At 47.3% G+C, this 24,481-nt stretch overlaps 3 protein-coding genes across 3 annotated transcripts; 2 read left to right on the top strand and 1 right to left on the bottom strand.

Annotated features, from left to right (window-relative positions):
* The first annotated feature begins 10,202 nt into the window (after positions 1-10,202).
* Positions 10,203-16,787, top strand: LOC120641674 (dual specificity protein kinase YAK1 homolog). The gene is made up of 18 exons (XM_039917873.1): positions 10,203-10,986; positions 11,637-11,836; positions 11,922-12,075; positions 12,154-12,263; positions 12,350-12,419; positions 12,493-12,575; positions 12,663-12,744; positions 12,849-12,889; positions 13,057-13,179; positions 13,334-13,478; positions 13,571-13,670; positions 14,029-14,117; positions 14,354-14,428; positions 14,809-14,883; positions 15,065-15,834; positions 15,914-16,072; positions 16,196-16,440; positions 16,521-16,787. The coding sequence occupies exons 1-18, from the start codon at positions 10,804-10,806 to the stop codon at positions 16,598-16,600; spliced, it is 2,784 nt and encodes a 927-aa protein (XP_039773807.1). The 5' UTR covers positions 10,203-10,803; the 3' UTR covers positions 16,601-16,787.
* A 142-nt stretch (positions 16,788-16,929) lies between these two features.
* Positions 16,930-19,583, top strand: LOC120641675 (alkylated DNA repair protein ALKBH8 homolog). Its single transcript, XM_039917874.1, has 6 exons — positions 16,930-17,548; positions 17,653-17,739; positions 18,232-18,357; positions 18,536-18,820; positions 18,942-19,007; positions 19,205-19,583. The coding sequence occupies exons 1-6, from the start codon at positions 17,129-17,131 to the stop codon at positions 19,268-19,270; spliced, it is 1,050 nt and encodes a 349-aa protein (XP_039773808.1). The 5' UTR covers positions 16,930-17,128; the 3' UTR covers positions 19,271-19,583.
* Positions 19,584-19,728: 145 nt separating this feature from the next.
* LOC120641673 (pentatricopeptide repeat-containing protein At3g22150, chloroplastic-like) lies at positions 19,729-22,734 on the bottom strand. Its single transcript, XM_039917872.1, has one exon. It carries the CDS (start codon positions 22,588-22,590, stop codon positions 20,200-20,202), a length of 2,391 nt encoding a protein of 796 aa, XP_039773806.1. The 5' UTR covers positions 22,591-22,734; the 3' UTR covers positions 19,729-20,199.
* Between the last annotated feature and the right edge of the window lie 1,747 nt (positions 22,735-24,481).

Raw genomic sequence — 24,481 nt, 5'->3', positions numbered from 1 at the left:
TCAAAATTCTCACCTGAAACAAAGTAGAGTCACAAGTAAGGCTGAGTATACTAATACTCAGCAAGACTTACCCGACTAGGATATATACTTAGTCCTCTAACTAGACATGCAAGGTTTTTGTCTTGATGAGTTTGTTTTGTCAAAAAGTAAGAGGCGATCCTTATTTTCAAATTTTAGCTTTCAAGTTCTACTTCAATTACCCGTTCTAAGTTTGCATCTATCCAAAGACACACATGGTGGAAACAATTATCTTTCATCATCCAACAATATTGATCATCATCATGTTCCACTTCTTACTCTTTGTGGCTGAAGTATTAAGCAGTCTCAATAACCGCGAGAAATAGACGATTCGAATTGGATTTCTTAACCTTGCAAGACAAACCTAACACACACGCCACGTGCAACTCCCAGAGTTCACACGGGCAACATTTTCCCTTTCTTTCCGAGTCGTGGAACTGGGTCACCGTCCTCGACTACAGATTGTGAGGACTCTGCACCAGCATGTGTACGCATGAGAAACGACATTCAAAGAAGGTGAAAGGAGAGTCTACTTACCAGGCCGATCAAGTACTCTGCTTACCAATTACCATATTCTCGGCTTGTGGCTAGGACGTTCAAACACTTAACCACCACTACCACACACCGCGACCTTAGCATCTTTTTCACTAGATAGACGGGGCATCACAAGTACCACAGCCCCGCCCGTGAGCCTTATGGTTGCAGTATGTAGTAAACAATCATCTCCTATAAGCTCGCAAGTGACAGGAAATCACTCGACTTCTACCGAATCATAAGCTTAGCCAACTAGCGACCTATTCATGCTAGCATTCAAACATAGGTACCTCGGATTATGCAACTAGGGTTCCAGTCAACTCCTATAAACTTAATATGCACAAGTAGATAGTAATAAAAGGTTGCATAATTTAGAATATAGTAGGTTATGCTCCGGGGCTTGTCTTCCTAGGTGTAGCTAGCCTGGGGCTCTTCCGAACTTTGGTTCGGGCCTTCAATAGCTTCAGTTAGGTTCACTTGAGCTTCACGATGCTCACTCTCAGACTCGAGCACCAGCTCGTACGTTCCGTCAGCGGGAGTAGTCGGATCTACATGAAATGCATATGCATGAGTTGTTGTGATGGTAACAATTTATTCATTCCTTCACTGTAGAGTTGTAATCCAACAAAACTCAAGTTGAGTTGGAGATCATTTTCTTTTCAACTCTAGGGCAATCGTTTATAGAGTAGTACTTTATCTGTACTAACTCATTAAACCGCTGGGTTTGCTGTTTTTTTCTTTTATGAGAGTGCAGAAAAAGTATTTTCATCTAATTACCACATGGGTGTCAAAGAAAAACCATAACTAATGATAACAGCATGTACAGGTGCTGAAATTTTTACGTGAGGTGCACTTCTGATCAAAGAGTTTGCTGTAAACTTTTGAAGCCATTTCATGTAGCAGGTAAACTAGGAAAATTCATGAAAACAGTTATTCCTAGTACACAAAAATAATTCTCCAGACTAGAGAATGCAAGTGCTGATAAAGAAATTTAACTGGAGATCATATTCCTTATGGTGAGCTTGTGGTAAAATTTTTAGAATTACGCAAGTTGCACAGAAGGCAGGATACACCAGCGGCCCTCGAACTTGTCCCCAGATGCCACTTATGTCCACGAACTCGCAAAATCGAAATCTGGCTCCCTGAACTTGTTAAGTTGTGCCACTTAGTTCCATACCCCTTCAAGGGGCATGAATATATGCAAAAAGGCCTTTGAGTTTTATCGTCTTCTACCTTCACATCCTTGAGGGATAGAAGGCAAGGCTGCCGCACACGGCGCGTGCCTGCCTCTGCGAGCCGCCGACCTACGCGCCGCTCCTCCCTCCGCCGGCGCGCCTCTCCTCTCGCGCGCGGCTGTCCTTCTCCGTCCCGGCGCGCCCCTCCTCCTTCCCTCCACCGGCCAGGAGCTGCAGTGCACGGGGAGAGGGCGAGGGCTCCTCCTCCTCCGGCCACGCCAGCTCCTCCGGTCAGGCCCCTTCCTCCGCGTGTCCATGGCGGCAGCGGCCATGGAGGCTCCATGGCGCCGGCGGCCAAGCTCCGAGGACTGTGGTGCTGGGGTAGGAGACCCGAGTGGATCCGTCGCCCCTGGTCCTCCCTCCTCCACCCCCTCCCGTGGCGGCGGCGCTGGCGGAGGCCTCCGCTCTCCCATGGCGGCGGTGTCCATGGCAGGCCTAGCAGCAGCAGCGACGAGGATGAGGATTGCGGGCCGACGCCCACCGCCGACGCTGTTCCTCCATAGCTCGCGGCGAGCAGGGACACAACCCCCTCATGCCTCCCCCACCCCTCCACATCCTCGAGCTCGGCCCTCCCCGGAGGCGAGAGCCGCGAGCCACGCCGCCGCGGCGTGTGTGGGGGCCGCGAGCTCCAACGCGCCGCCTGTGCGGGAGCCGCGAGCCACGCCTCCGCAGCGCGTGTGGGGACCGTGAGCTCCGTCGCCGCCGCCGCCTACGAGGGAGCTGCGAGCCATGCTGCCGCGGTGCGTGTGGGGGTCGCGAGCTCCGCCGCCGCCGCCTGCGCGGGAGCCACGAGCAACACCGCCGCCGTCGTGCGTGCCGAGGATGGGCTGCGTTGGCACGGAGGTAGTGGCGAGATAGTGGGGGAGTTTGACGACATCCTCCGCGGCCACGCGGGCGAGGCTCGCAAGCTCCGTCGCCGCCGCACATGGTTCGCGAGTTCGACCGGCGAGCCAAGGGGGCGGTCGCGAACTCTAGGGGCGGCGGCGAGCGCGAAGTCTGCGAGCTCCAGGGGGCAGCGATGTCCGCGAGCTTTGGGGGGCAGCGGCGTCCGCGAGCTCCAGTGGAAGGCGAGGAGGCAGGGCGGCGGCGGCGGGCTACGAGGCGAAGCAGGGGAGGCATGGGGAGAGAGAAAGAGAGAGAACAGGAGGGAGGGGGCTGAAGGTAGAAGATAGTAATTTTAGAGGAGTTTTGTGCATATATTCATGCCACATGGCGCCATATTAAGGGCTGTGGACCTAATTGGCACAACTTAACAAGTTCAGGATGCTAGATTTCAATTTTGTAAGTTCGTGGACTTAAGTGGCACCTCAGGACAAGTTCGAGGGCCGCTGGCATATTTAAACTCAATAAGATTCTCTTCTAAGGCATATATCAAAATAAAAATCTACAGAGAAAAGTACTGTGTTTCAAAGGCTCAAAAATTACTAGCATGGTTATGTACTCGAGGCAAAGCTCCAGTAAAAATATTAGATTTTTCTAGGCAGAATAACTATTTTTCTTGATTTAGTAATTTTATTCATGCTATTAATTGGTTGGACCAATTTGTCTCCTCTAAAAACACTCAAACCTTTTGTACAGGAACTAGGTACTGAGATATTCTAACAGCAACATTTTCAGCTCAAGAAACCTAGTATGACAGCATGAAATATATATATTTATTTAACCTAGGCATAAAGCAAACTTTAAATACAACTACAGCTAGGAAAGTCAAATGGACGCCAAAATTATACACAAGTCTATACTCTTAGCTCAAAATGATACTATCTAAAGATCTCCTACAGCACATGACTAGAACTTGAGATCTAATTAAAAGCCTAATAAACTTCTATTTAATCTAGAGTAAAAAACTACTTATCAAATGAAGAAGTGCACGTAACAAAAAGTGTGGATCTAGTGACAATGAACTTAGAACAATTGAGTTTGTATTTTTCCGAATTTTCTACGATTTGTTATCGATTTTTGAAGTTCACTATTTTGAAAATAAAAATAAAAAGAAGCGAAACTTTTCACAGAGGCCTCTGGAAAGATTTGAGGCTTGCAAACAGGTCCCTGGCCGGACTTGGAGCAGGGGAGGCGGCGGCCGGCCGTTTTCCAGCGAGGAACAGGTGGAAAAACACGGGGTGTCAAGATCTACATGTTTGTGGGCTTGATTGGGGCTAGGTGCGGTCGGAAGAGGGTCGGCGGCGGAGCAGAGCCTCGGTGGCGGCGGCGGGCTCGCTCCGGCTCGCTCCGATGGCCGGGGCGGTCAGGGAAAAGGTTGGTGAGCGCCAATTGGAGGTGGAGAAGCTCGCTGTGGGTTGGTTGAGGTGGAGGAAGGCTGGTGAGGGGACAGGGGAGCTCCACGGCGAGCTGGGTGGTGGCAACGGCAATGGCGTGGGCGGCGAGCTTGTGTGCGCGGCAGGGGTCGATGGGCCTTTTATAGTGGGACAGAGGGGAGGGAGAGGGCTCATGCATGCAGGCGGTGTGCGGGGAGGTGGCCGACAGCTTGCAGCGCGGCCATTGGCCGCCGGTGCGGCGAGCAGGGTGTCGGCGCGCTGTACGGCCAGCGCAGGCAGGTCGATTGGGCGCCGAGGATTTTGCGTGGGGGAGTGGAGCTTCGCGAGCGCGGTGAGCGGGTGAGCCTGCAGCGCCTACCCGTGCTATCGCCAGCAATTGGCTTGTCGCGGTGTGGTGGTCAGGCATCGCGCGGCGCGTGGCGTGCGGGTGCTCGAGTGGGCTGGCGGGGAGGAAAGCTCGGCGCGGCCGTGGCGAGCATGGGTGGCGAGCGCGGACGGCGATAGGGCGACGAGGCGGTGGCACAGGCGCGGCCACGAGGCGAGCAGAGCTCGCCGACCACCTAGCCGGCGGCCAGTGTCACAGAACAGTCCAAATAATACTGATCAAGTGCAATAATTAACAACTTAAGCTTAAACCACAGCTTTTGCACTCAACCAGTACACCCAGACTGCCTGCTGTAACCAGGATCGATTACACGGGAACTCTCGACAAAAGACGAACACAAGTGATTACAAACAAAAGCAGAGTTCAAATTAATTTACAACAGAGTTTAACACAAGCTTCAGAAATAATTTACAACAAAGTTTTACAATCCAGGGTTACATTTCAAACATCAGAGTTCAAACACAGTGGAAATAAAACAGAGTTTAAAACAGAGACCCAAAATACAATACGATAACTGCCATCGACGACAAAAGACGAGCTTCACATCTTGCCAACTGATGTGAGGCCAATCTGCCCGTACTTCACGGAGAAGACGGGACCCACTCGACAGTCCAACCCGGAGGAAGATGCTGACCAATCCAAGATGCGCAGATCTCCTCGAAGTCTTCCGGAACATAGCCTGCTCAGAAGGGGTACAACCAAAACCCTGAGTATTCTAATACTCAGCAAGACTTATCCGTCTATGGGTATACTTAGCCCATTACCTAGACATGCAAAGCTCTTTGGCTCTGGAGTTGTTTTGCGGAAAAGCTACTAATACTGAATCCTTACTTTCAATATTTTAGCTCCAATTGATTTGACAGCTACAAACTAGGTTCGCCTATTTCTCTAGAGCATACATGGTTGATCATATTAAATTTTAGTAACATACAACTCAACATTTTCATTCCAGTCTCATTCCACTTCTTTACTACGATGTGACATAGGGATCAAGGTTCTCATATCCTCGAGTCACGGCGAATCGATCCGATTTAACCTTGCAAGGTGGACCTAACTCACACGCCAAGTGCAACCCCGTCGGGTCACACCGAGCAACCGTTCCCATGATTACCCCAAAGTCTGAATCAAGCCCGTAAACACCCGGATGATGAGCCCCGCACGTGCGAACACCCGGTGAACCCGTGGATGACTTCACCATCCGTCATCCCTACCCAGCACCGCAGGTCGAGAATCAGAGTTCGACGCAATTTAGGTAATTAGCTTACCGGTTTCGACTACCTCCTATTCCCGACATGTGGTTAGTACTGTTCAAGCCTCGATCAATAGTGCCAACAACGGTACGGTCCTCAATCGACACAGGTGGAGTCTCGGTTTTCCTTTATTCCATAGCCATGTCCAACTTTCCTCCACCCGGTCTCCATTTTCATTCATACAGTATTATTCTCACTTCTTTTACTGAAGTACCAAACTTATCTCTCGCAGATGACAGGAAATCACCTGTCTTCTACCGGGTTTAACTCAAGCGTAGCAGTGCTATTGATCTGCCCACACTAGTAGAAACACAAGTAATCTAGAGATCATGCATCTAGGGTCCCACACAACTCCTAGAAACTTAATGCGCAAGTACATAATTTAATAACACTTTGTAATTTAAAGTAAAGGTTATGCTCCGGGGCTTGCCTTACAGGTCAGCAGGGTTAGCAATTTCTTCTGAAGCGTGCTAAACGGTTTCCCCCTGCTGCTCTTCTGCTTGCGGCTCCTAGACCGGCTCAGCAACTAGCTCGTAGACGGCTTCGTTCGCGGCGTCTACACGTATGAAAAAAAGATGCCATGCAATAATTAAAAATGGTGCAATGAAATGATACAAGTGCTCATGATGCAATGATATTACCGAAAGAAAGATTATTTGGCAACGCAAAAAGAAAAACTGCAGCTAGGAGCGAAACACGTGCAAGAACTTAACTTGCAGACATGAATAAAGCAAAAAAATTTAACTAGCATGAAAATACATTAATATTACATGCAAGAAAAATTTATTAACTTTTATTGCAAAAAGAAAACATTTATTTTTGCCCTAACAAAATAAACTGAACAACAATAGATCCACAAACATATACATAGGCTATGCACATGAAAAAATTTCAGTGAACTAAGCATATAAAGAGTAAACTACTTCATAAATTTCATAATTTTTAGAGCAATAGAACAACTAGTATTAAATAAATAAGCTTAAACACAAACCAAAATTTAGCAGGGGCAAAAGTGACATTTCACAAGCATGAGTATTTTCCTCTGAAGGTCTTGGTTTAGGCAACACAACAAAATTTAGATTGCATTTTTCACATTTTTCTATATTTTTCTAAAAAAATTCAAAGTTCCTAGCTAAATAAACAAATTTAAACCCTAAACCCTAAACCGGGCTGACAGCCGGGCCCCACATGTCAGTGGGAGCCGGCTCAGCCTAGCTCCTCTGTTTTGTGCCCGTACGCGCCATGGCCATGGCCGCAGCCTGGTGCGGCGGTGGCCGGGCGGCGACGTGGCCTGGCCGTACCGCGGCCAGAGCGGGCCGGCGGAGCGGGGCGCGCGCGGGGCGGGGCAGTGGCGTACGCGCGGTAGCGCAGGGTGCATGCGCGGCGGCGCGGGGGCAAGGGCAGCGGCGCGGCGTTCCCCGCCAGCGGTGAGGCCGGCCGGCGGCGGGCGGGGATGGCCCTCGGCCAGGGGAGCCCGGCGGCCCCGGGGCGGCACAGTGGCGGGGGCCGAGTGGCCACGGCGGCACGGCGACGTTCCGACGCCTGCGGCCGCGGAATCCGAGGGGGAAAATGTCGGGGAGGTAGAGTGGACCACGGGGAAGCTCACCACGTCGTCCTAATAGAGTGGAGAAGGGCCAGAGGTGGTTCGTCGATGGGAGGGCGGAGCTTCGGTGGAGAACGTTAATGGCGGCCGTCGGTCTGGAGCTCAATCCGGCCGGCGTAGGGCTCAATCAAGCTCAGGGATGGGTGGCGAAGTTGCGGGGCGAGGCTGTGCGGCTTGGGGTGCGAAGAAATGAAGCGGGGCGGCGAGGTTTGGCCGGAGGGGCGCCGGCGACGAGCTCTGCTCGCGTCGGGCTCGGCGTGAGCGCGAGGAAGGAGAAGTGGATAGAAGGGGGGAGAAGCTTCCCGTGCTCGCGAAGGATAAGGGCGACGCGCACGGAGGGCGAAGTTCGCCGCGACGGCCGACGCGTGGCGTCGCCGGCGGCTGCCAGTTCGCCGGCATGGGCGCGCACAGGGGAGAACAGGAGATCACAGTGAACCCGTTTGACCGATTTTTGACCCGACTTTGACCGATTGAAACTCAAGATTTCATATAGGAACTTGAAATTCGGCCAATATAAAAGTTGTAGGGAAAGAGAAGATCTACAACTTTTGTTTTGGGCAAAAGTTGATTTAAGGCTTGAATCATGGAGAAAAATGCGGTTGAGCACGGCTAATTCAACGTTTACTATGCGAACTCGATTAACGCTAATGACATCGCTTAGGTCCATAATGAGCGAGTTAAACATGTGATTAGCACCATGATTAACACCGGGGTGTTACAGCCAGCCCTGGGCGTCGCGGGAAAACAGGGGAGCGAAGAGAGAAGAGAGAGAGAAAAGAAAAGGTAAGGATTTGACTTTGAATTTTCCCCAAAAATTTGAACTGTGCTAAAAAAACTTTAAATATGAAAGTTGTTCAAAATTTTATTTCCTACAACTTTTGTTTCAGGCAAAACTTCATTTGAGCTTTGGTTTGCAAGTTAATTTCAAACTCATATAAAAAGGACAAAAGGTCTCATTTCAAATTTAAATTCAACTCCAACTTTTGTGTGGCAATTTGAAAAAAATTGAACATAAAAGTTGTTCAACAGTTAAAACTCTACCACTTTTGTGTTAGGCAAAAGTTTATTTGAGCAAATATTTACAAGATATTTTCTAAAGCTATTCTCTTTAAATTGAATTTGTTTGAAATCAATTATTCTTAGTCATTATGCATGATGGCTGGTTTGTGATTTCTTGTTTAGAATTTAAAACACCTAGGTGTCACAACCTACCCCTTAAAAAGAATCTCGTCCCAAGATAATGTGGAGAGGTGCGTGTACCTGAGAGAGAAGTTAGAAAATCGCGGAAGTGTTGGTTTAGATAGCTTTCGGTTTTCCACGTGGCTTCTTTTTCCGTGTGATGGTTCTACTGGATCTTATACATTTTAACGACTCTTCCTCTAGTGATCCTCTCATTTTGATCAAGAATCTTGCTAGGACATTCGACATAGGGGAGGTCCGGTTCTGATGATTTTGCTACCCAATTTAATCGGAACATTTCTTATGATTTGATTCGAAGCAATTTTCCCACCCGGGGTTGACATCATATAAGACCCTTTTGTGTGACAAATCCAAACTCACTTTTGCACCAAACTTTGCATTTATGAAACTATGAGATGTACTCTAATAAAAAAGAATAACTGCAGGGCGGTTATGGATAGAAAATGTATCTGTTGTGACTGGTGCACCCTCTAGAAGCTCTGTAAGGGTGGTGAAATTAACCCTTCCTTGTCTGACTTGAACAGTCTGCCTCCTTCCTTTGTTCTTGTCATTCTGATTTGCATTTTGACCCTGGTTCTGGCGCCGGGGTTGTGGGCATTCTGGAGCGAACTGAGTCAAACTTCCACAATTGAAACAACGATTCCCGTCATTAGGACGGATCGGCGGTGGAGCATTCGGCCTTGGGCCACTCTGCTGTGCAACAGGAGGTCGAATGTTGCCTTGCTGCTGTGGAGGTTTGAAAATCCAACGCCCTTGCTGAGGGGCTTTCTGAGCGGCTGAGGGTAGAGTATTTTGCACAAGACTAAACCTCTGCGCCGGAGCACTAGAAGGTCCAACGGGTGCCTTTCTCTTCTTCTCTGCCGGGTGTGCCAGAATACAGTCCTCCTGTGTGATAGCCATATTGACGAGCTCATTGTAAGTCATCCGCACAAGATTTAGACGTTCCTTACGCTTAGTATTCAAGCCCTGTGGAAATGATCTCACTTTTTGGCATCCGTGTCAGCATGGTGTCCTGTGTACTGACACAGAGCATTGAAAATCTAGGCATACTGCAAGCTCCCAAGTGTCTTCCAAACGATGGCCAAGCACATCAAAAATCAACACGGGCCTCTCCGGGGGGACAGGTTGCGCTATAAGAATGAAGTTCACGTGGCACCGAGTCACACCATCCTCCTGAAACTCATAGTCCACGTAGTGAGGAGGGTAAGCATAGCCCGCTGCATTGAGGACCTCCCATAACATCAAGGGAAAACCCTCCCATGAAGGCACTCGGAGCTGTGGTTCCTTGCGCATCGATCACCAATTCACCATAGTCTAGCAGCCGGGTCAGCCATTCTAAACAAACAGGGAGGAGCAGGCCGGCACTCGAGGTAGCATCCTCAACCGCGCACGTCAATGCCACGTGGGATCCACGCAGCTCTAAGTGGCCCTCGGGCGCCACCCACCCCTCCGTCACGTGAGATCCATGCCCCTGACGCGCCGGGGCCACACCGTCCCCGCCGTTTCCAAGCTCGCGCGCCCCACTCGCCGTTGGATTCCGCACGGTCCCCTTCTCCTCCCCCCTCCGATCGCAGATTCGCCCGGGCCCACTAGCAGAGAGGGAGGGACACCTCGGCAGGGCACATGGGTAGCACAGGCGAGGCGAGAGAACGGCGCGGTCAGCAGGAATAAAATAAGGCGTTTCCCAGGTATTTTAGGCGCTTATCACCTCGTTAATCATTTAACAATCCGATCCACAGCTAATTAAGCCCGGAAGTATATCTTTCCCACAAGGAAAGAGGGGGAGAAAATACGGGCGGAGAGAGAGGCGAGCAAGGAAGAAACCGAAGAAATCGAGGAGAGGGGATTGGATTGGCCTGTGCGATTGTGGCGATTGTGGCTGATTCGCTCGCCCCCTCCCCAGCGCCGCGTTCCTCCCTCCGGTCCGGCCCCAATCCCAAATCCCTAATCCTGCAAGAGGGGATCCCGAATCCGGCGTCCAGTCCCAGTCCAACCTGTAGTCGTTATCCGCCCCGCCGGCTTGGACGCCCCGTCCGTGCTCGCCCCCAATTCCGTTTGACCCATCGCCCCCACCGGAGAAGAGGGGAGGAGTTGGATCGGGGAGCATTGAGATGGCCGCCGCCGCCGCAGCAGCAGCATAGGATGGAGCTGGATTCCTCCGGCGGCTGCTTGGCTGCTCCCGCGGAAGCTGTGATCGTGGCGATTGGAGGTGGAGTCGGAGGTGGGGGTGGGCGGGGCACTGCGCGGCGGGCCGGAGATCTCCCCGAGCGTCAGTGAGAGCTGCGGAGTAGCTGGTCGGTTTATGGAGGAGAGTGGAGGCAGGCAGGAGGACGCGGCGCCGCCGTGGGTGCCCGGCGAGGCCACGGCGTTCCGCCGTTTTCCGGCGGCCACCGCTTCTGGGCGGCCGCCGGAGGCGGCCCCGTCGGCCTCGGGCAATGGGGCTGCTTCCCGCGTCAGCAGCCTTCACGGCGTCAGGCGGAAACCGGTATGGCTTGGTCTCCTCCCCCCTTGGTCTGTTGCTTCGTCTATCGAATTCATGGGAATTGCGAGCAAGTAGAGTACTAGAGTAGCTGAATTCCTTCTTCCTCGTGCTTCTGGTGGCCAGCTGTTAACTGTAGGCTTTGGTCCTCTGATTGTTGGTACTTCGAAATTGTTTCTGGTCTGCTTGTTGCTTGCCTGGTTGCCTTTTGCATAGCATTCCATTTCCTCGTCTACTAAAGGAGACAGCTGGTTTAGACTTTAGATTGAGAATTTCATGGAAGACGGTAGTGTTTTCTGGTTTGTTGGTGCTGTTGAGAGCAAAAGAATTTCAATGCTTAGGTAGCTCTAACTGGTGTATCTAGTAAGAAACTGAGAATGCTTTGAGACATAGTACCTGCCTCTCTAGTTGCTTTAGCATATTCCCTTGCTAGTTTAGCTCAGGAATGTTTTGGGTAGTTCTAATTTGATGAGCATTTGAGGGAGACCAATCCAATATCATACTCCACGAAACAAATTTATGGGTTCCTGTTTGATGAGTTTTCTTCCTTATTATGTGTACAATGATTTTCTGCTCTCTCGTTGCCGCTCCTCTTTCTGTATGATACCCATTGAACCTTTGATGTTCTGGATTTGGCTGACTCTTTATACATGCAGTTTGTTGCAAGATTAACAGCAGGCATCATTCAGACGTATCAACAGTGTGATCCTAATTTTAAGTACTCAGATGAGAACAACCCGAAACGCTTTCTCACCAGTCCTTCCATCCCAGCCCATAATGATGGACTTGACAATGCAAATTGGGACCTCATATTGTATGTCAACCTAGAATTGGTTAATAAGATGTCAAACCGAAGGTTACTCTTCTACAACTTGGTATTCAATGTTCCATATTTGCTTATTTCATTGTATTGAAATGTACCTTGTTATTTTGGCACTCAGGTTTATAGTCAAGGAAATGCTTGGCCAGGGAACATTTGGTCAAGTTGTCAAATGCTGGGACACAGAAACTAATGACTATGTTGCTGTGAAGGTGATAAAAAACCAGCCTGCGTTTTACCATCAAGCTATCATGGAAGTTTCACTGTTAAGAACGGTATGATAGCCCATTGAAACTTCATTCACCCAGTATTGTGGTGACTCACCATTTAATCAATTGTGGATGTATTCGCAGTTAAACCAGAAATTTGATCCTGACGATAAGCATAACATTGTCCGTATGCTTGATTATCTCTCATTTCAAAATCACCTGTGTATAGCCTTTGAAATGCTTGGGCAAAACCTGTAAGCTGATTTCCAAAAAGTTTTTGCCCAATTGCTCTGTCCATTAATTAATTTTTGCTTGAACTGACTATAAACTCCCATTTCAGGTATGAACTACTGAAAAGAAACCAGTTAAGAGGTCTGAAAGTGAAATATGTGCGGGCCTTCTCAAAGCAGGTGATATATCTGTTGGTTCATTGTATGAATTCCAATCTAGTATTCGTTGTTACCGACTTGTGTTTGCTTTTAGATATTGGATGCCATGGTTGTGATGCGAGATGCTGGCATAATTCATTGTGATCTGAAACCAGAAAATATCCTCTTGGCTCCCAGGTGAGGTAGCATTGGATTTTCCATTATTAAGTTTTGGCCCACTGTTTTAAATAATGTTTAGCTTGACATTGTGAGATGAATTTACAGTGTCGCAACAGCTGCAGCAGTGAAAGTTATTGATTTTGGATCAGCATGCCTGGAGGGTAAAACGGTTTACTCATACATCCAGGTGAAATTTTTGGAACTTCTGAGACACCATTTCTTAATTTCTTATTTAAGTAAAGTTTGTTGATTGAAAAATAAGACATTGGTTATTTTCTTCCATTTTTCTAGAGCCGCTATTACAGGTCACCGGAGGTTCTCCTTGGCTATCCGTATCCTATATAGCATATGGGAAGTTGTTTCATTTCATTCACTTTAAGCTTCTTCTTGATGGTTTTTGTTAATTATTAATATGTATTTTTCAATGAAATGCTTCTTCCTTTAAGGCATGTTCTTAGGTTCACTTCAAGTAGTTTGGCTGAACCTTAACACTTAACAGATATACAACTGCGATTGACATGTGGTCTTTCGGTTGCATAGTTGCTGAACTATTTATAGGTTTGCCATTATTTCCTGGAGCATCAGAATATGACGTGCTTCAGCGAATGATGACAATTCTTGGGCAAGTTTCTTTACCTAATTTTCTCTCCTAACTCTGCATTCTGTGAGCAAAATGGCTGCATGCTGAAGTTTTATTCAATCTCATGTAGGCAAATGTCATTATTTAACTCCATTATTCATCTAAGAATTTAACTCACCTGCCGGCATATTTATAGAGGGCAACCACCAGATGACCTGTTAAGGGAAGCTAAAAACACTGGAAGATTTTTTAAACATGTGGGAAGTATTTTTCCTGGCAGTGAAGCACCTGATGGTATTCCTAGTGCATACAGATTTTTAAGTGAAGAAGAGCATGAAGCAGTAAGTTTCTCTTGATTTCACCCAAGTAGCCCGGGATCTTTTTATTTTATATTTGGTCATTCTGCACTGCCTTACTGTCTGTACAAATACAGAGAGAATCCAAGAGGCCAAAGGTAGGGAAGTGGTACTTCCCACGCCTAAAGCTTGACAGACTCATATATAGCTACCCTTGGAACAAGTCAGAACTGACAGGTTTGTTTATTTCTTTCCAGTCTCTAAATGTCATTTGGCCCCTTGCTTTGGCATAGCATGTTTACTCTTTGTTAGTTTCAGTCAGATCACTGTAATTTTAGTGCTTTTCTGTATTCTTGTTTCTTCTATTATTTAGTGAACATGGTGTTGGTGTCTTCTTAAGTTTTATACTTCCTCCCAGTGTTAAAAGCATTGTTTTTGCTTTCATGTCTTTCATTTGTATATAGTATAGTTAGAAAAAATGCTTTAATTCATGCTTGACATTTTTGAGCTGGTCTCCTGAATATGCAAATGAGAGTTCTTACAGTAAAGCTTGCAAGTTTGATATCATGTTCTCAGGTCTTGCATTTTGATTCAGAGACAGAAGAAACAGATCGTTTGGCATTAGTTGATTTCTTGAAGGGGCTTCTTGAATTTGATCCAAATAAGCGATGGTCACCGGTGCAGGTATGGCTACTGCTACTGGCGTAATTCCATTTCTATCCTAATATGTACATTCTCATGTCAGGGCTTGTTAAGACGATTTATCCTATTGACCTAGTGGTATCATAAATTTATATTGATTTTGCACGCATTACACTTTCTACACAATCACAAGTTTTTCTTTATGAAGTAATTCATATCTGGAATAACTTTTTTGTGTCATCTGGAATTAACTTGATTGTTGCTGTAACTTATTTCAGGCTCTATTTCATCCTTTCATAACAGGCGAACCGTTCACCGGTCCATATGAGCCTGTACCTGAGACTGCAAGAATTGTGAGTATGGCCCTATTTTCATGTTTATTTTTTTACAAAAAGTTCTGTCTTGGAAACCTGGTAATTAATTAATAATAGGAAGTATAGGCACTGTTTCTTGAAACTACTTTCTGATGAAGAAATTGTGCTTTCTCCCATCAAGGTTGATCAGTACCCCTTATTTGAAGTTCCTATTAATCACATTCGTGTACTATTAAGAAACAAATCAAAATTTTCAGCATTTTATCTATAATTATGCACATGATTATTTGGCCTGCATGGCGGGCCCAGTGCAATATAAAAATATTATCTGAAAAACTATTTTCTTTTCATACATGTTCATCCATACAGAATCTCCAGTTCCTGTCCCTAATATTTTGTGTCTTTCATTTGTATTTTAGCCTGTTGCTCGTGCTGCAGCAATTGATCACAATCCTGGAGGCGGCCACTGGCTACATTCAGGTCTTTCCCCGCAGGTGACAGCTATTCTCCCTTTTCGTGCTTATGAGTTGAGCTTTATTTCATTCTCCCTTTTCCTGCTTCTGAGTTGAGCTGTATTTCATTCTCCCTTTTCCTGCTTTTGAGTTGAGCTTTAGAAATAATAATTATGTGTAGTCTCTCCTAAACCAGTATGCCCTATATTTGAAACTTTTCTAGGTTGGAAGTGTGAACAGATGCGTACCTCTTAATAGTGCCTATCCTCCAAAGATGCCCTTTTCTTATGGGAGTAGTTATGGAAGCTTCGGTAGCCATGGTAGCTATACTGGTAATGCTGGTTTTGCTAACAGCTATGGAAGCATTGGTGATGTTAATACGAGCAATATGTATTACTCACCCTTAGGTTCTTCTGGATTTACTCAAATTGGCACTAGTCCAGATGTTAGACTAAGACCTCGTCTCCCACATGATAGAGGTATTAGATTAAGCCCTGGCAGTCTAGGGCCAATGTCTCTTGGAGCCAGTCCATCACAGTTTACCCCACCAAACTATCAGATGCAAATCCCAGTTAATTCTGCTGGGAAGCATGGTTCTGGTTCTCCTGCAAGTGGAGGCATTCATGGTTCTCCATTGGGAAAAGCTGCAGTGGCAGGCCCATATAACATGAGGAGGAACGTGCCAATGCCGCCACATGATTATGTATCTCAGCATGGACAAGGGCGTTATGGAGATGGTGTTGGTTTTAGTCATTCTGATGGTTATGTTCGAGGACATCCAGGCCACTCTCAGAATGCAGGACCTAGTTCTGGTCATTCTAGTTGGAGACCACAAATAAGTTCAAGAAGTGGTTTTTCCTTGGAGGCCTCGTCTAGTCATCATGGGCAATCGCAGGCTCTCCATTCACAGGCTCCTTCGCACTCATTTGACTTCTCACCAAATACATCAGCTCCATCAGCACTTGATCCTGCCGATTGGGACCCTAATTATAGGTACGGAAAAGCATACTCAAGTTGATTCTTGTAAATTTGCAAAACATAATATTAATATATCCACTGCTCCATTTCGTAGTGACGAGTCACTATTGCAAGAAGATAATTCATTGTCAGCTGATCTAAGTAGCAGTCTCCACCTTGGAGATGCAACTCGTCAAGCGAGTGGATCTATCAGATCAGCAAATTTCCAAGGCCATGTCTTTGCGACATCTAACCCTGTACCAACAAACCAAAGGTATTGCTACCTAACTAATGCGTACCCCTTGTTTTCCTCACCAGTCAGAAAATTATGAGCTTGCCTCTGTATTTTCTTTTCTTTCTTACAGACTGCCAATTTGTGCTACCTTTTTGTTTACAGAGGAGATCAATTATTTCATGCCTCTTATCAAGGAGGGAGTTCTCATTCTAGTGTTCCCATCAACTATAGTGGTTACAATCCTTCAAGTTATCTTCAGCAAAATCTGCGTCTTCGTCCTGGACAGCCAATTCTTCAGTACCGATACAACCAGGCAACTTCTGGTCCTATGCGGCCGACTGGGAGCCATCACAGTGGGCAGCATGTGTGGTCTAGTACTTATGGCATGGGTGATGGAGTGCCCTGGGGTAATGTATCCACTTCGTTCTCTTAAGCGAGTAGAGAAGTATTTCCTTCAAGAACATTAACAGTGACATTGAATCTGCAGGAGGAACAGGAGGGCACTCATTTACAGCAAGCGGACTGCCGTCATCTCATGCAAGAAAGGATTATGGGAGCATCTTTTAGAGCGGACCGGAGGAGTGGCATTGATTCATTGCAGGCATAAATTATTTGTACTTGCGAGATTGGAGTTGCGATGTTTCAAGCTGTTGTTGGTTGTTTCCGGATGTTGTTGCCTTTCATTCCTCCATTTGGTCCCCTTTGCTAAGACAAGACTCCATATATACAATATATGATCGGTGATTACAGCATTCTTTGAGCGTTCTGATTGTTGTATGCCTGTATTGTCATCGTCTTAGTGAAACGACGTCCTTTTTTTTTTGGACACGATATCCCTGGGTTAAATGGGGTTCAAACTGTAAGGAGGGACAGGCCCGCAAACCTGGCACGAGCCCACAAAGCCCAGCAGCCAGGGAGCGCCGCCAGGCAGCACAACGATTCACAGCCGACTCGCTTCACCCCTTTCCCGGCGGCGGCCAGCGATTGCCGCAGTTGGTCCCGCGATCCCCGTGTGGCCCCTCGAAGTCCGGCGGCGGTACGCGCAGTTCGTCCCGCGATATTCTACTCGTGCGTCCCCTCGCCGCAAGTTTGGAGATGGCGGCGAAGTCCGGGTACACACGCCCGCGCCCGCTCGCCGATGACGCCGCTCCTCCGCCTCCTAGCGCCGTCCTGTACGTGGCCAACTGCGGACCCGCGGTCGGGGTGACCGACGCCGACGTCCGCGCGGCGTTCGGTGCCTTCGGGGAGGTCGCTGGGGTCCAGGCCGCCGACAACAGCGGCGCCCGCGTCATCGTCCGTTTCCACGAGCCCGCCGCCGCGGAGGCCGCGATTGCCGCGCTCCACGGGCGTCCCTGCGATGCCCTTGCGGGGCGCGTGCTGCACATAAGGTACTCGGTGCCCGTGAAGCCGAAGACTCTCCCTGGAGGCTCGCTGCCGGTGGCTCTCGCGGCATCGGAGCTCGGGATCCCCGGGATTTACATGGTTGAGGAGTTCGTGGCTGCCCCTGAGGAACAGGTCAGCCAATTATGAGCCGTCCCTGTTTGTTTTCGAAGTTTGAGGGTCTGCTAGCCCTTCTATCTCTGTGCTGTGTGGTACTATATCTTTTGCTTCTTATGCAGGAGCTACTTGCAGCTGTGGACAGCAGGCCGTGGAAAAGTCTGGCAAAGAGGAGAGTTCAGCATTACGGTTATGAGTTTCTGTATGAAGTAAGTTTGATCTTGTAAGTGACTCAGGATGATGCAAATTTTCTGCTCCATTTGATTATCTTGTGTTCTTCTTACATCAATAATTCAATGGGACTACTCAAGACCAGAAGTGCCTGATGTTTATTTTATTAAGAGATTGTCTTTCTTCATTTATGCTGCCAGGAAGCAAAAAGGTTATAAAAGTGTGAGATGCATTATCTTGTAGTTTTTGTGCTGTGTAGCATTGGTGTTGAGTTTATGATCCTCAATACTGTTTCCTTATTTTCACCAGTCTTGGACCTAACCAAGTCCTAAAGTTTCACTGTTTAATAAAATGTAGCTTGATTTCACTTCTGCGGTACATAGATAACAGTTGACAAAGGTTTGTGTAGTATAAACAAACTTTAGTAACTTGTATCTTCTACCGCACAATTTCCTTTAATCATTATATCTGCAGCTAAAGAGTAAAGACAACCTAAATTTTATGCTGAAAAATAGTCTTGATATCTACAGACAAGGAATGTTGATTCGAAGCAATTCTTGGGTGAATTACCGGATTTTATTTCAATAGTCCTTGAGAAGATCGCTTCCTTTCCTGGTTTGAAGAAATGTACTACCAGATTGGTTGATCAATTAACAGTAAGTGTCTTTATGCCTACTGTTCTCTCTATTGTTTCCTTTGCTGAAGGTGGCCTATAGAATTATTATTCTTGCCTTGCTCCATGATGTAATTTAGTTTTGACCCCTTAGCTTTCTATTGGTAGCAAAATTAAGTTTTGAAATAAAATAATGCATTAAATTGTTCATATGTTTACAGGTAAACGAGTATCCTTGTGGTGTAGGTTTGTCTCCACATATAGATACACACTCAGCATTTGAGGAAATGATTTTTAGCCTTTCTTTGGCTGGACCTTGCATCATGGAGTTCAGGAAATATCCTAGAGGCAGTTGGCGTGCTCCAAGCATGGTCAATGGAGCTGATGAACATACCAGTCAAGAGCCAGAGTGCATAAGGAAAGCAATTTTCCTACCTCCTCGATCTATGTTGCTGATGTCAGGAGAAGGCCGATATGCTTGGCATCACTATATACCGCATCATAAAGTATGTAACGTTCCCTTTGCATTGTTTTGCTTCTGCTCTATATTTTCACAGTGCGCTAATTCCAACTGTTAAATAATCATGCTGCAGAGTAAACTAATGTTTGTGCCCTGTTTTCTTTTAGATCGATGATCTGGGTGGCCGTGTCATCAAAAGGAATTCAAAGCGGGTTTCTTTTACTTTTCGTAAGGTTTGCCCTGCTTTGCTCATTTCACAGCACCCTTGATAGCTGAACAATTTACGAATAGTGTGGCATGCTATCCAGTTTCTTCATTATTGGATTTTGGGTTTGCCACCAGCCTTCTAGCTTTTTACTCATATAAGTGCCAAAATGCTCCTTCTGGCTACTCATTTGGTATATTATGGCCTTCTGGGTGTCAATTACAGGTGAGGATGGGTCCTTGTGACTGTGAATACAAGCAATTTTGTGATTCTCATAGCAAGAGATGTTAATCTGGAAAGTGCTCAACAGATATAAACCTACTTGCTGCTACAACTACTGGTGAATGTTGTCTGACTTTTTGACACAATCATAACGGTAAGCTTGCCCACATATTGAAGCCATGTAAAGCAGTAGGTGTTTAAGACCCAACAGATAGAGAATTCATGCAGCGAAACACTGGCTTGTAACGTGGGGACCTTGTAGTAGGCTCATCTTGAGGTTGAGTTGTATGTATTGCCTGATATGTTCTAATGACAAAAAATAATTTATATGAATATTGTTTATGTTACTGTTGAACTTAATGGAATTCGTGTTTGACTATCAGGAAACTTTTTTTTGTGTTAATCGAGTTTCATTATTTGGTTCCTTAGTCTCATCATCAGGAAACTTTTCTGGATGAGGAACTTAACGGTATTGACCTTTGAAAGAGAAATGTGGTGTTCAAGTCTAATAGATGCACGCACGGAGATGCAACCACCCAGCAGAAAAAAAACTGGCGATTTTCATCTTCATTTGAGTAGTTACAGGAACTCTTTCTGTGCCCATCTTTAGATATGAACAAATTGCTATACACCTCACCATACGTCAGGTGTCTGGGACAAAAATCCATATGAACGACGAGCAACACTACCTTGCTGCTCATTGCATGAGTACTAAGTAGTCCGCAACCACTGGCAGCTGACTTGCGTCACCGTGGCTTGCAACACGGCCGCATCCAACTTACATATCCTTCCAGCATGGCTGCATCCAGGGCATTTTCACCGTTCAGCCGTGGTCTGGGAGTTCATATGCGAGGGGCATATTCAAATACCCCCAAATGCATCAATTTGGCCAACATGTTGATGCTGCACATAACCTGAGTGCTCATCACGTCACAGAACATGACCAAGCATCAGATCAGAAAGCGCACCACTGCCACAGCCCACAGGTACTGAAACTTTTAGATGATTTCATCCCTATCATAATCAACCCCATGCAGCATCGAGTATACATGGTCATTTTTGGGGTAACTTTGCAATGTTGCGTCCTGAACTTTAATCCAACTAGAACCTGCTAGTTTTCTCAACCTCATCTCCTTCCTCAGGCTATCAGCACTACTCCAGTTACCCTCAGCAGCAAAAATGTGTGACAGCAGAACATTGTAGCCAGCATGACCATACTTCTTCTCAACACGGAGCAGTCTCTCTGTCACCAAATTTGCCAGCTCCTGCTTGCCCTGCGCTTTGCAGGATGCAAGCAGTGATCCCCAAATGGACATGAAGTTGCCCTCCTCCCCTAACCCCTCCACAAACTCATAAGCTTCGTCCACTCTGCCTGCTTTAGCTAACAAATCTACAACACAGCAATGATGCTGAGGAGTAGGTGCAACCCCAAATGCTTCCATTGACCTGTACAGAACAAGTCCTTCCTCAACGAGCCCAGAGTAATTACATGCTGAAATCACTGCCAAGAAAGTCACAGCATCAGGTTTTAACCCCTTCTCTCGCATTGAGTAGAAAAGGGACACTGCTCTTTCGCCAAAACCATGCTGACCAAGACCAGAAATCATTGTTGTATAGGAGACAGTGCTCTTCTCAGTCATGCTAGCAAAGATATGTTCTGCAGTGGAAATCTCACCACACTTGGAGTACATGTCAACAAGAGCTGTACCTACAAAGACATTGGAGTCCAAACACCGGCGCACAGCAAAACAATGGATCTGCTTCCCTCCACTGACACCGCCTCCAAGAGGATCACATGCAGGGAGCACCGAGGCAAGTGTCACTGAATTAGGTTCAAGGCCTGCCTCAAGCATTGCCCGGAATGCCAAGATCGCTTGTTCAGGCTGCCCACTTTGTGTGTACCCTGCTATCATGGCATTCCAAGTGACTTCATCTCTTTTGAAATCACCATAGCCATCAAACACTTTCTGAGCTATTTCTATGCGACCGGACTTGGCATACATGTCTATCAGATAGCTCTCCAAGCCCTCGCCCTCAATGCCATGCCTTATGAGATAACCATGGGCTTGTTTGCCGATCTGAAGGTCTCCTGTATTTGACGCAGCAGATAAAACTGCAGTCAATGTCACTGAATCAGCAGCAAAACCTGATTTTTGCATCTCATACACAAGAAACAGGCCTTCCAAGTCAAAATCGTTCTGCACAAAAGCAGTTACCATGGTGTTCCAAGAAACTACGTCCTTCTCTGTTAAGCGGTCAAAAAGTTCAAAGGCAGTTTGGACATTGCCACATCTCGAGTACATCACAACGAGTGCATTACCAAGTATCACAGGCAATGCGCCATGCATTCCTTTGATCAAGTAACCATGCAGCTGCTGACTTAGCCTGCCATCCTGGGACTGTGATGCCGCAGTGAGAGCTGACAAGAAGGTCACAACATCCAGTGGAACCTCTTTAGACCCTAGTAACCGGATAAAGAGATCCATGGCTTCTGTAAACTTCCCATTCTGCACATATCCAGTGATCATCGTGTTCCAAACCTCAGTGTTCTTCTTGGCAGTGTGCTCAAATACCCTCCAAGCTGATTGCACATCCCCGAGCTCAGAAAACATCACGATAGCCGAACTGACAACGAACAGATCGTTGAGATATTCCAACCCATGCTTCAGAAGCAGGCCGTAAAGAGCAAACGACCAACTGGGATCATCGCTGGCCGCTGCGGGGAAAACATTGACGAAGCTGACCGGCGTGGGCCTGACGCCATCCTCCAGCATGCGCGCGAACAGCTCCAAGGCTTCCTGGGGACGCCCGGTCTTGACGTACCAGCCGAATAAGGTGTTCCACGAGACGGCGTTCCGCTTGGGCATCCCGTCGAACAGCCTGCGGACGACGTCGACGCCGCCGTCGCCGCGGTACCGCACGCAGGAGGCGTAGAGGTTGAGGAGCGAGTTCCGGAGCACCGCGGTGTCGGGCAGTGCGCGCGCGCGGCGGAGGAGGTGCGCGTGGACGGATTTCCCGAGGCGGAGGCGGCGGGCGCGCGCGCAGGCGGTGAGCGCGCAGGAGTAGGTGTAGTGGTCGGAGCGCGGCGCGGGGCGCGCGGCGTGGTTGAGGAGCGCGTAGAGGCGCAGTGCGTGGTCCGGGAGCGCGCGGGCCACGTAGGCGATGAGGACGGCGTTGCAGAGCAGCGTCGGCGGCGGGCGCGGAAGCGCGTCCAGCAGCAGCAGCCGCGCGCGGTCGAGGTGGCCTTGCTTGCACAACCGCCGCACCTGCGACGCCGTCGGGTGCGGCTGCGCCTTCTTTCCTCCGCCGCCGCCGCCGCCGCCGGTGCTGGTGGCGGAGGCATTGGTGGGGGCGAGAGGGAGCGAGACGGCGCAGCGGGGAGGAGACATGGGACGCCGGACGGTGGCGCGTCCTGGTGACTCCCCTCGCAGTGGCAGCAGCTCGGCAGCTCCCAGCTCATCGCCTCATCCCCTTCTGCTGCGAGTGCCGGGCCCGGCCGAGCAGCTCCAGCGAGCGAGTCACTGACGACTAGGCTCTACAAGCGCCTTCGCCAAATACGCTTTCCTTGTTTAGTAAGCTTTGCCTGGCGATGAGTTTGGCTTTTGGCGGGTGATTGGGTTAACCCAAAAGTCATTAAAACTAGCGAGATGGCCGGCGTAAATAGCGCGGGTATCTAGACTTTTATATTAACATTTAGTGTTTTTACTTTTAACTAAAAAATAAATTTGTTCAAATAATTTTATTTGTTGTTACAAGATCAGGTAAAAGTAAATTTCTAGCCCATCGAAGTTATAACATCAAGGGAAATCAAGGCTTAACATCACATGTTAATCAAGACCATTAAATCATCATAAAATTTAGTGTTGTATGTTCTTTTATTTTTTTTCAACAAACATAGTAATTTCTAGACCCTTTTAATATTTAAAATTATTTATATTTATTTGTTGTTCTCAAGGAAGGTCTCATCCGCAAGCTCTATATTTGTCAAATATTGTATGGTCTAAATTCCCATGATCAATAGATTTATTTGTAATTCATATATTTTTAATTTTAAGATCTAATCAACCTAAGTATTTTCTCATAGATCAATTGGTTGGTTCATATTGATCGAAGTGTTAATAAGCATTTGGGTAAAGAACATAGATATTGTAGGATCTTAAAATTTTTAGTCAATGCATTATCCAATGTTTGTCTGAATAGCATAGTCCAGGCTCGCAACCCCCATGCGCAAAGCTTTCCCTATCTTTATCCTCTTCCATCCCTTCTAACATAGCTCGCCGAGATCCCATCGATTCAGGCCTCCTTCTGCTATTGTATCATTGTATATTATCTGTGGTTTGTCGTGCCGGTATGGACACTCGGCGGCCGCGCCGCCGCTCCCCTGCTATTGTGGCTTGCCGTGGTGGTTGCAGGGAGAGCTTGAATAAATGTCCGTTTTCTCGCTCTGCTTCTTCCTTTTGCTCCGCCTGACCAAAAATCCCATCCTCCTTCCTCCATTTCCACCACCTCATGGCTCAGCTCTTCCTCTTCCTCCCCTTCCTCTTTTTTTTATTCCTTTCTCTTGCTTCTAGGTTTCTATCTGGATTTTCTTATTTTAGTTTTTGTTTTGGTTAGAATCATGGTAGATCTAATTGCTTGTGCTGTGGATTTGCTTCTGTTCTTCACAGGAGTGAATCTGTGCGGTCTTATTTGCTGATTTTGTCGTGGCATTTTCTATTGAAGCAGCCATGAGCTTCTTCTCTCTGGGTCCCCATGGGTCTATGATGTTGGTTCTGTTGCAGGCCTTCTTCCGAATTTGAGCATTTAACATTTTCACCCATTGGCGCCACTTTCATCTATGTCCTTGGGTCACCGGTATTGGTCTTCAACAATGCCTCTTGGCGAGGCTTCTCTACCATAGCTCAAAACATTATTACTAAGTCCCTTTGGACATTGGTGCCTTTGGTTGTCTGCACGTCAAGCTTTACGGTGCTGACGATGGTGTTTTGTAGTTTGCCCATAGATTCTTATGGATTCTCGCTTACGTGATGTGTGGAGGTGTTTCTGTGTGTCTGGCTATTTGGACCCAGTTTGTAATTGGCTCCTCTTTGAATTGCCTTTATGTAATAGTGTTGCTTCTATAATATATGTTATAAGGTTGTTTTTTAAAAAAAGGCACAGTGCAGTCGGTTCACATCTTCACCAATTCAACAATTAAAAAACACACTGCCTGATGAGGTTGCGGCCAGACACATTTAATGTCTACCGGTTATGCTTTCTTTATCACCAAATTATGATTCA

This window comes from Panicum virgatum, chromosome 7K, assembly GCF_016808335.1.
Source record: "Panicum virgatum strain AP13 chromosome 7K, P.virgatum_v5, whole genome shotgun sequence".
Taxonomy (NCBI): Eukaryota; Viridiplantae; Streptophyta; class Magnoliopsida; order Poales; family Poaceae; genus Panicum; species Panicum virgatum.
The sequence above is the reverse complement of the archived record's forward strand: the minus strand, read 5'-3'. Positions and strand labels throughout refer to the sequence as shown.

What these genes read in the sequence shown, in the direction of transcription:
- LOC120641674 (XM_039917873.1), top strand. Translation starts at nt 10,804, where the DNA reads ATGGAGGAGAGTGGAGGCAGGCAGGAGGACGCGGCGCCGCCGTGGGTG. An exon ending in CGAATGATGACAATTCTTGG is followed by an intron (nt 13,180 to 13,333) that starts GCAAGTTTCTTT and finishes GCATATTTATAG; the next exon opens with AGGGCAACCACCAGATGACC. An exon ending in GGGTGATGGAGTGCCCTGGG is followed by an intron (nt 16,441 to 16,520) that starts GTAATGTATCCA and finishes TTGAATCTGCAG; the next exon opens with GAGGAACAGGAGGGCACTCA.
- LOC120641675 (XM_039917874.1), top strand. Translation starts at nt 17,129, where the DNA reads ATGGCGGCGAAGTCCGGGTACACACGCCCGCGCCCGCTCGCCGATGAC. An exon ending in GTTATGAGTTTCTGTATGAA is followed by an intron (nt 17,740 to 18,231) that starts GTAAGTTTGATC and finishes TGATATCTACAG; the next exon opens with ACAAGGAATGTTGATTCGAA. An exon ending in ACTATATACCGCATCATAAA is followed by an intron (nt 18,821 to 18,941) that starts GTATGTAACGTT and finishes GTTTTCTTTTAG; the next exon opens with ATCGATGATCTGGGTGGCCG.
- LOC120641673 (XM_039917872.1), bottom strand. Translation starts at nt 22,590, where the DNA reads ATGTCTCCTCCCCGCTGCGCCGTCTCGCTCCCTCTCGCCCCCACCAAT.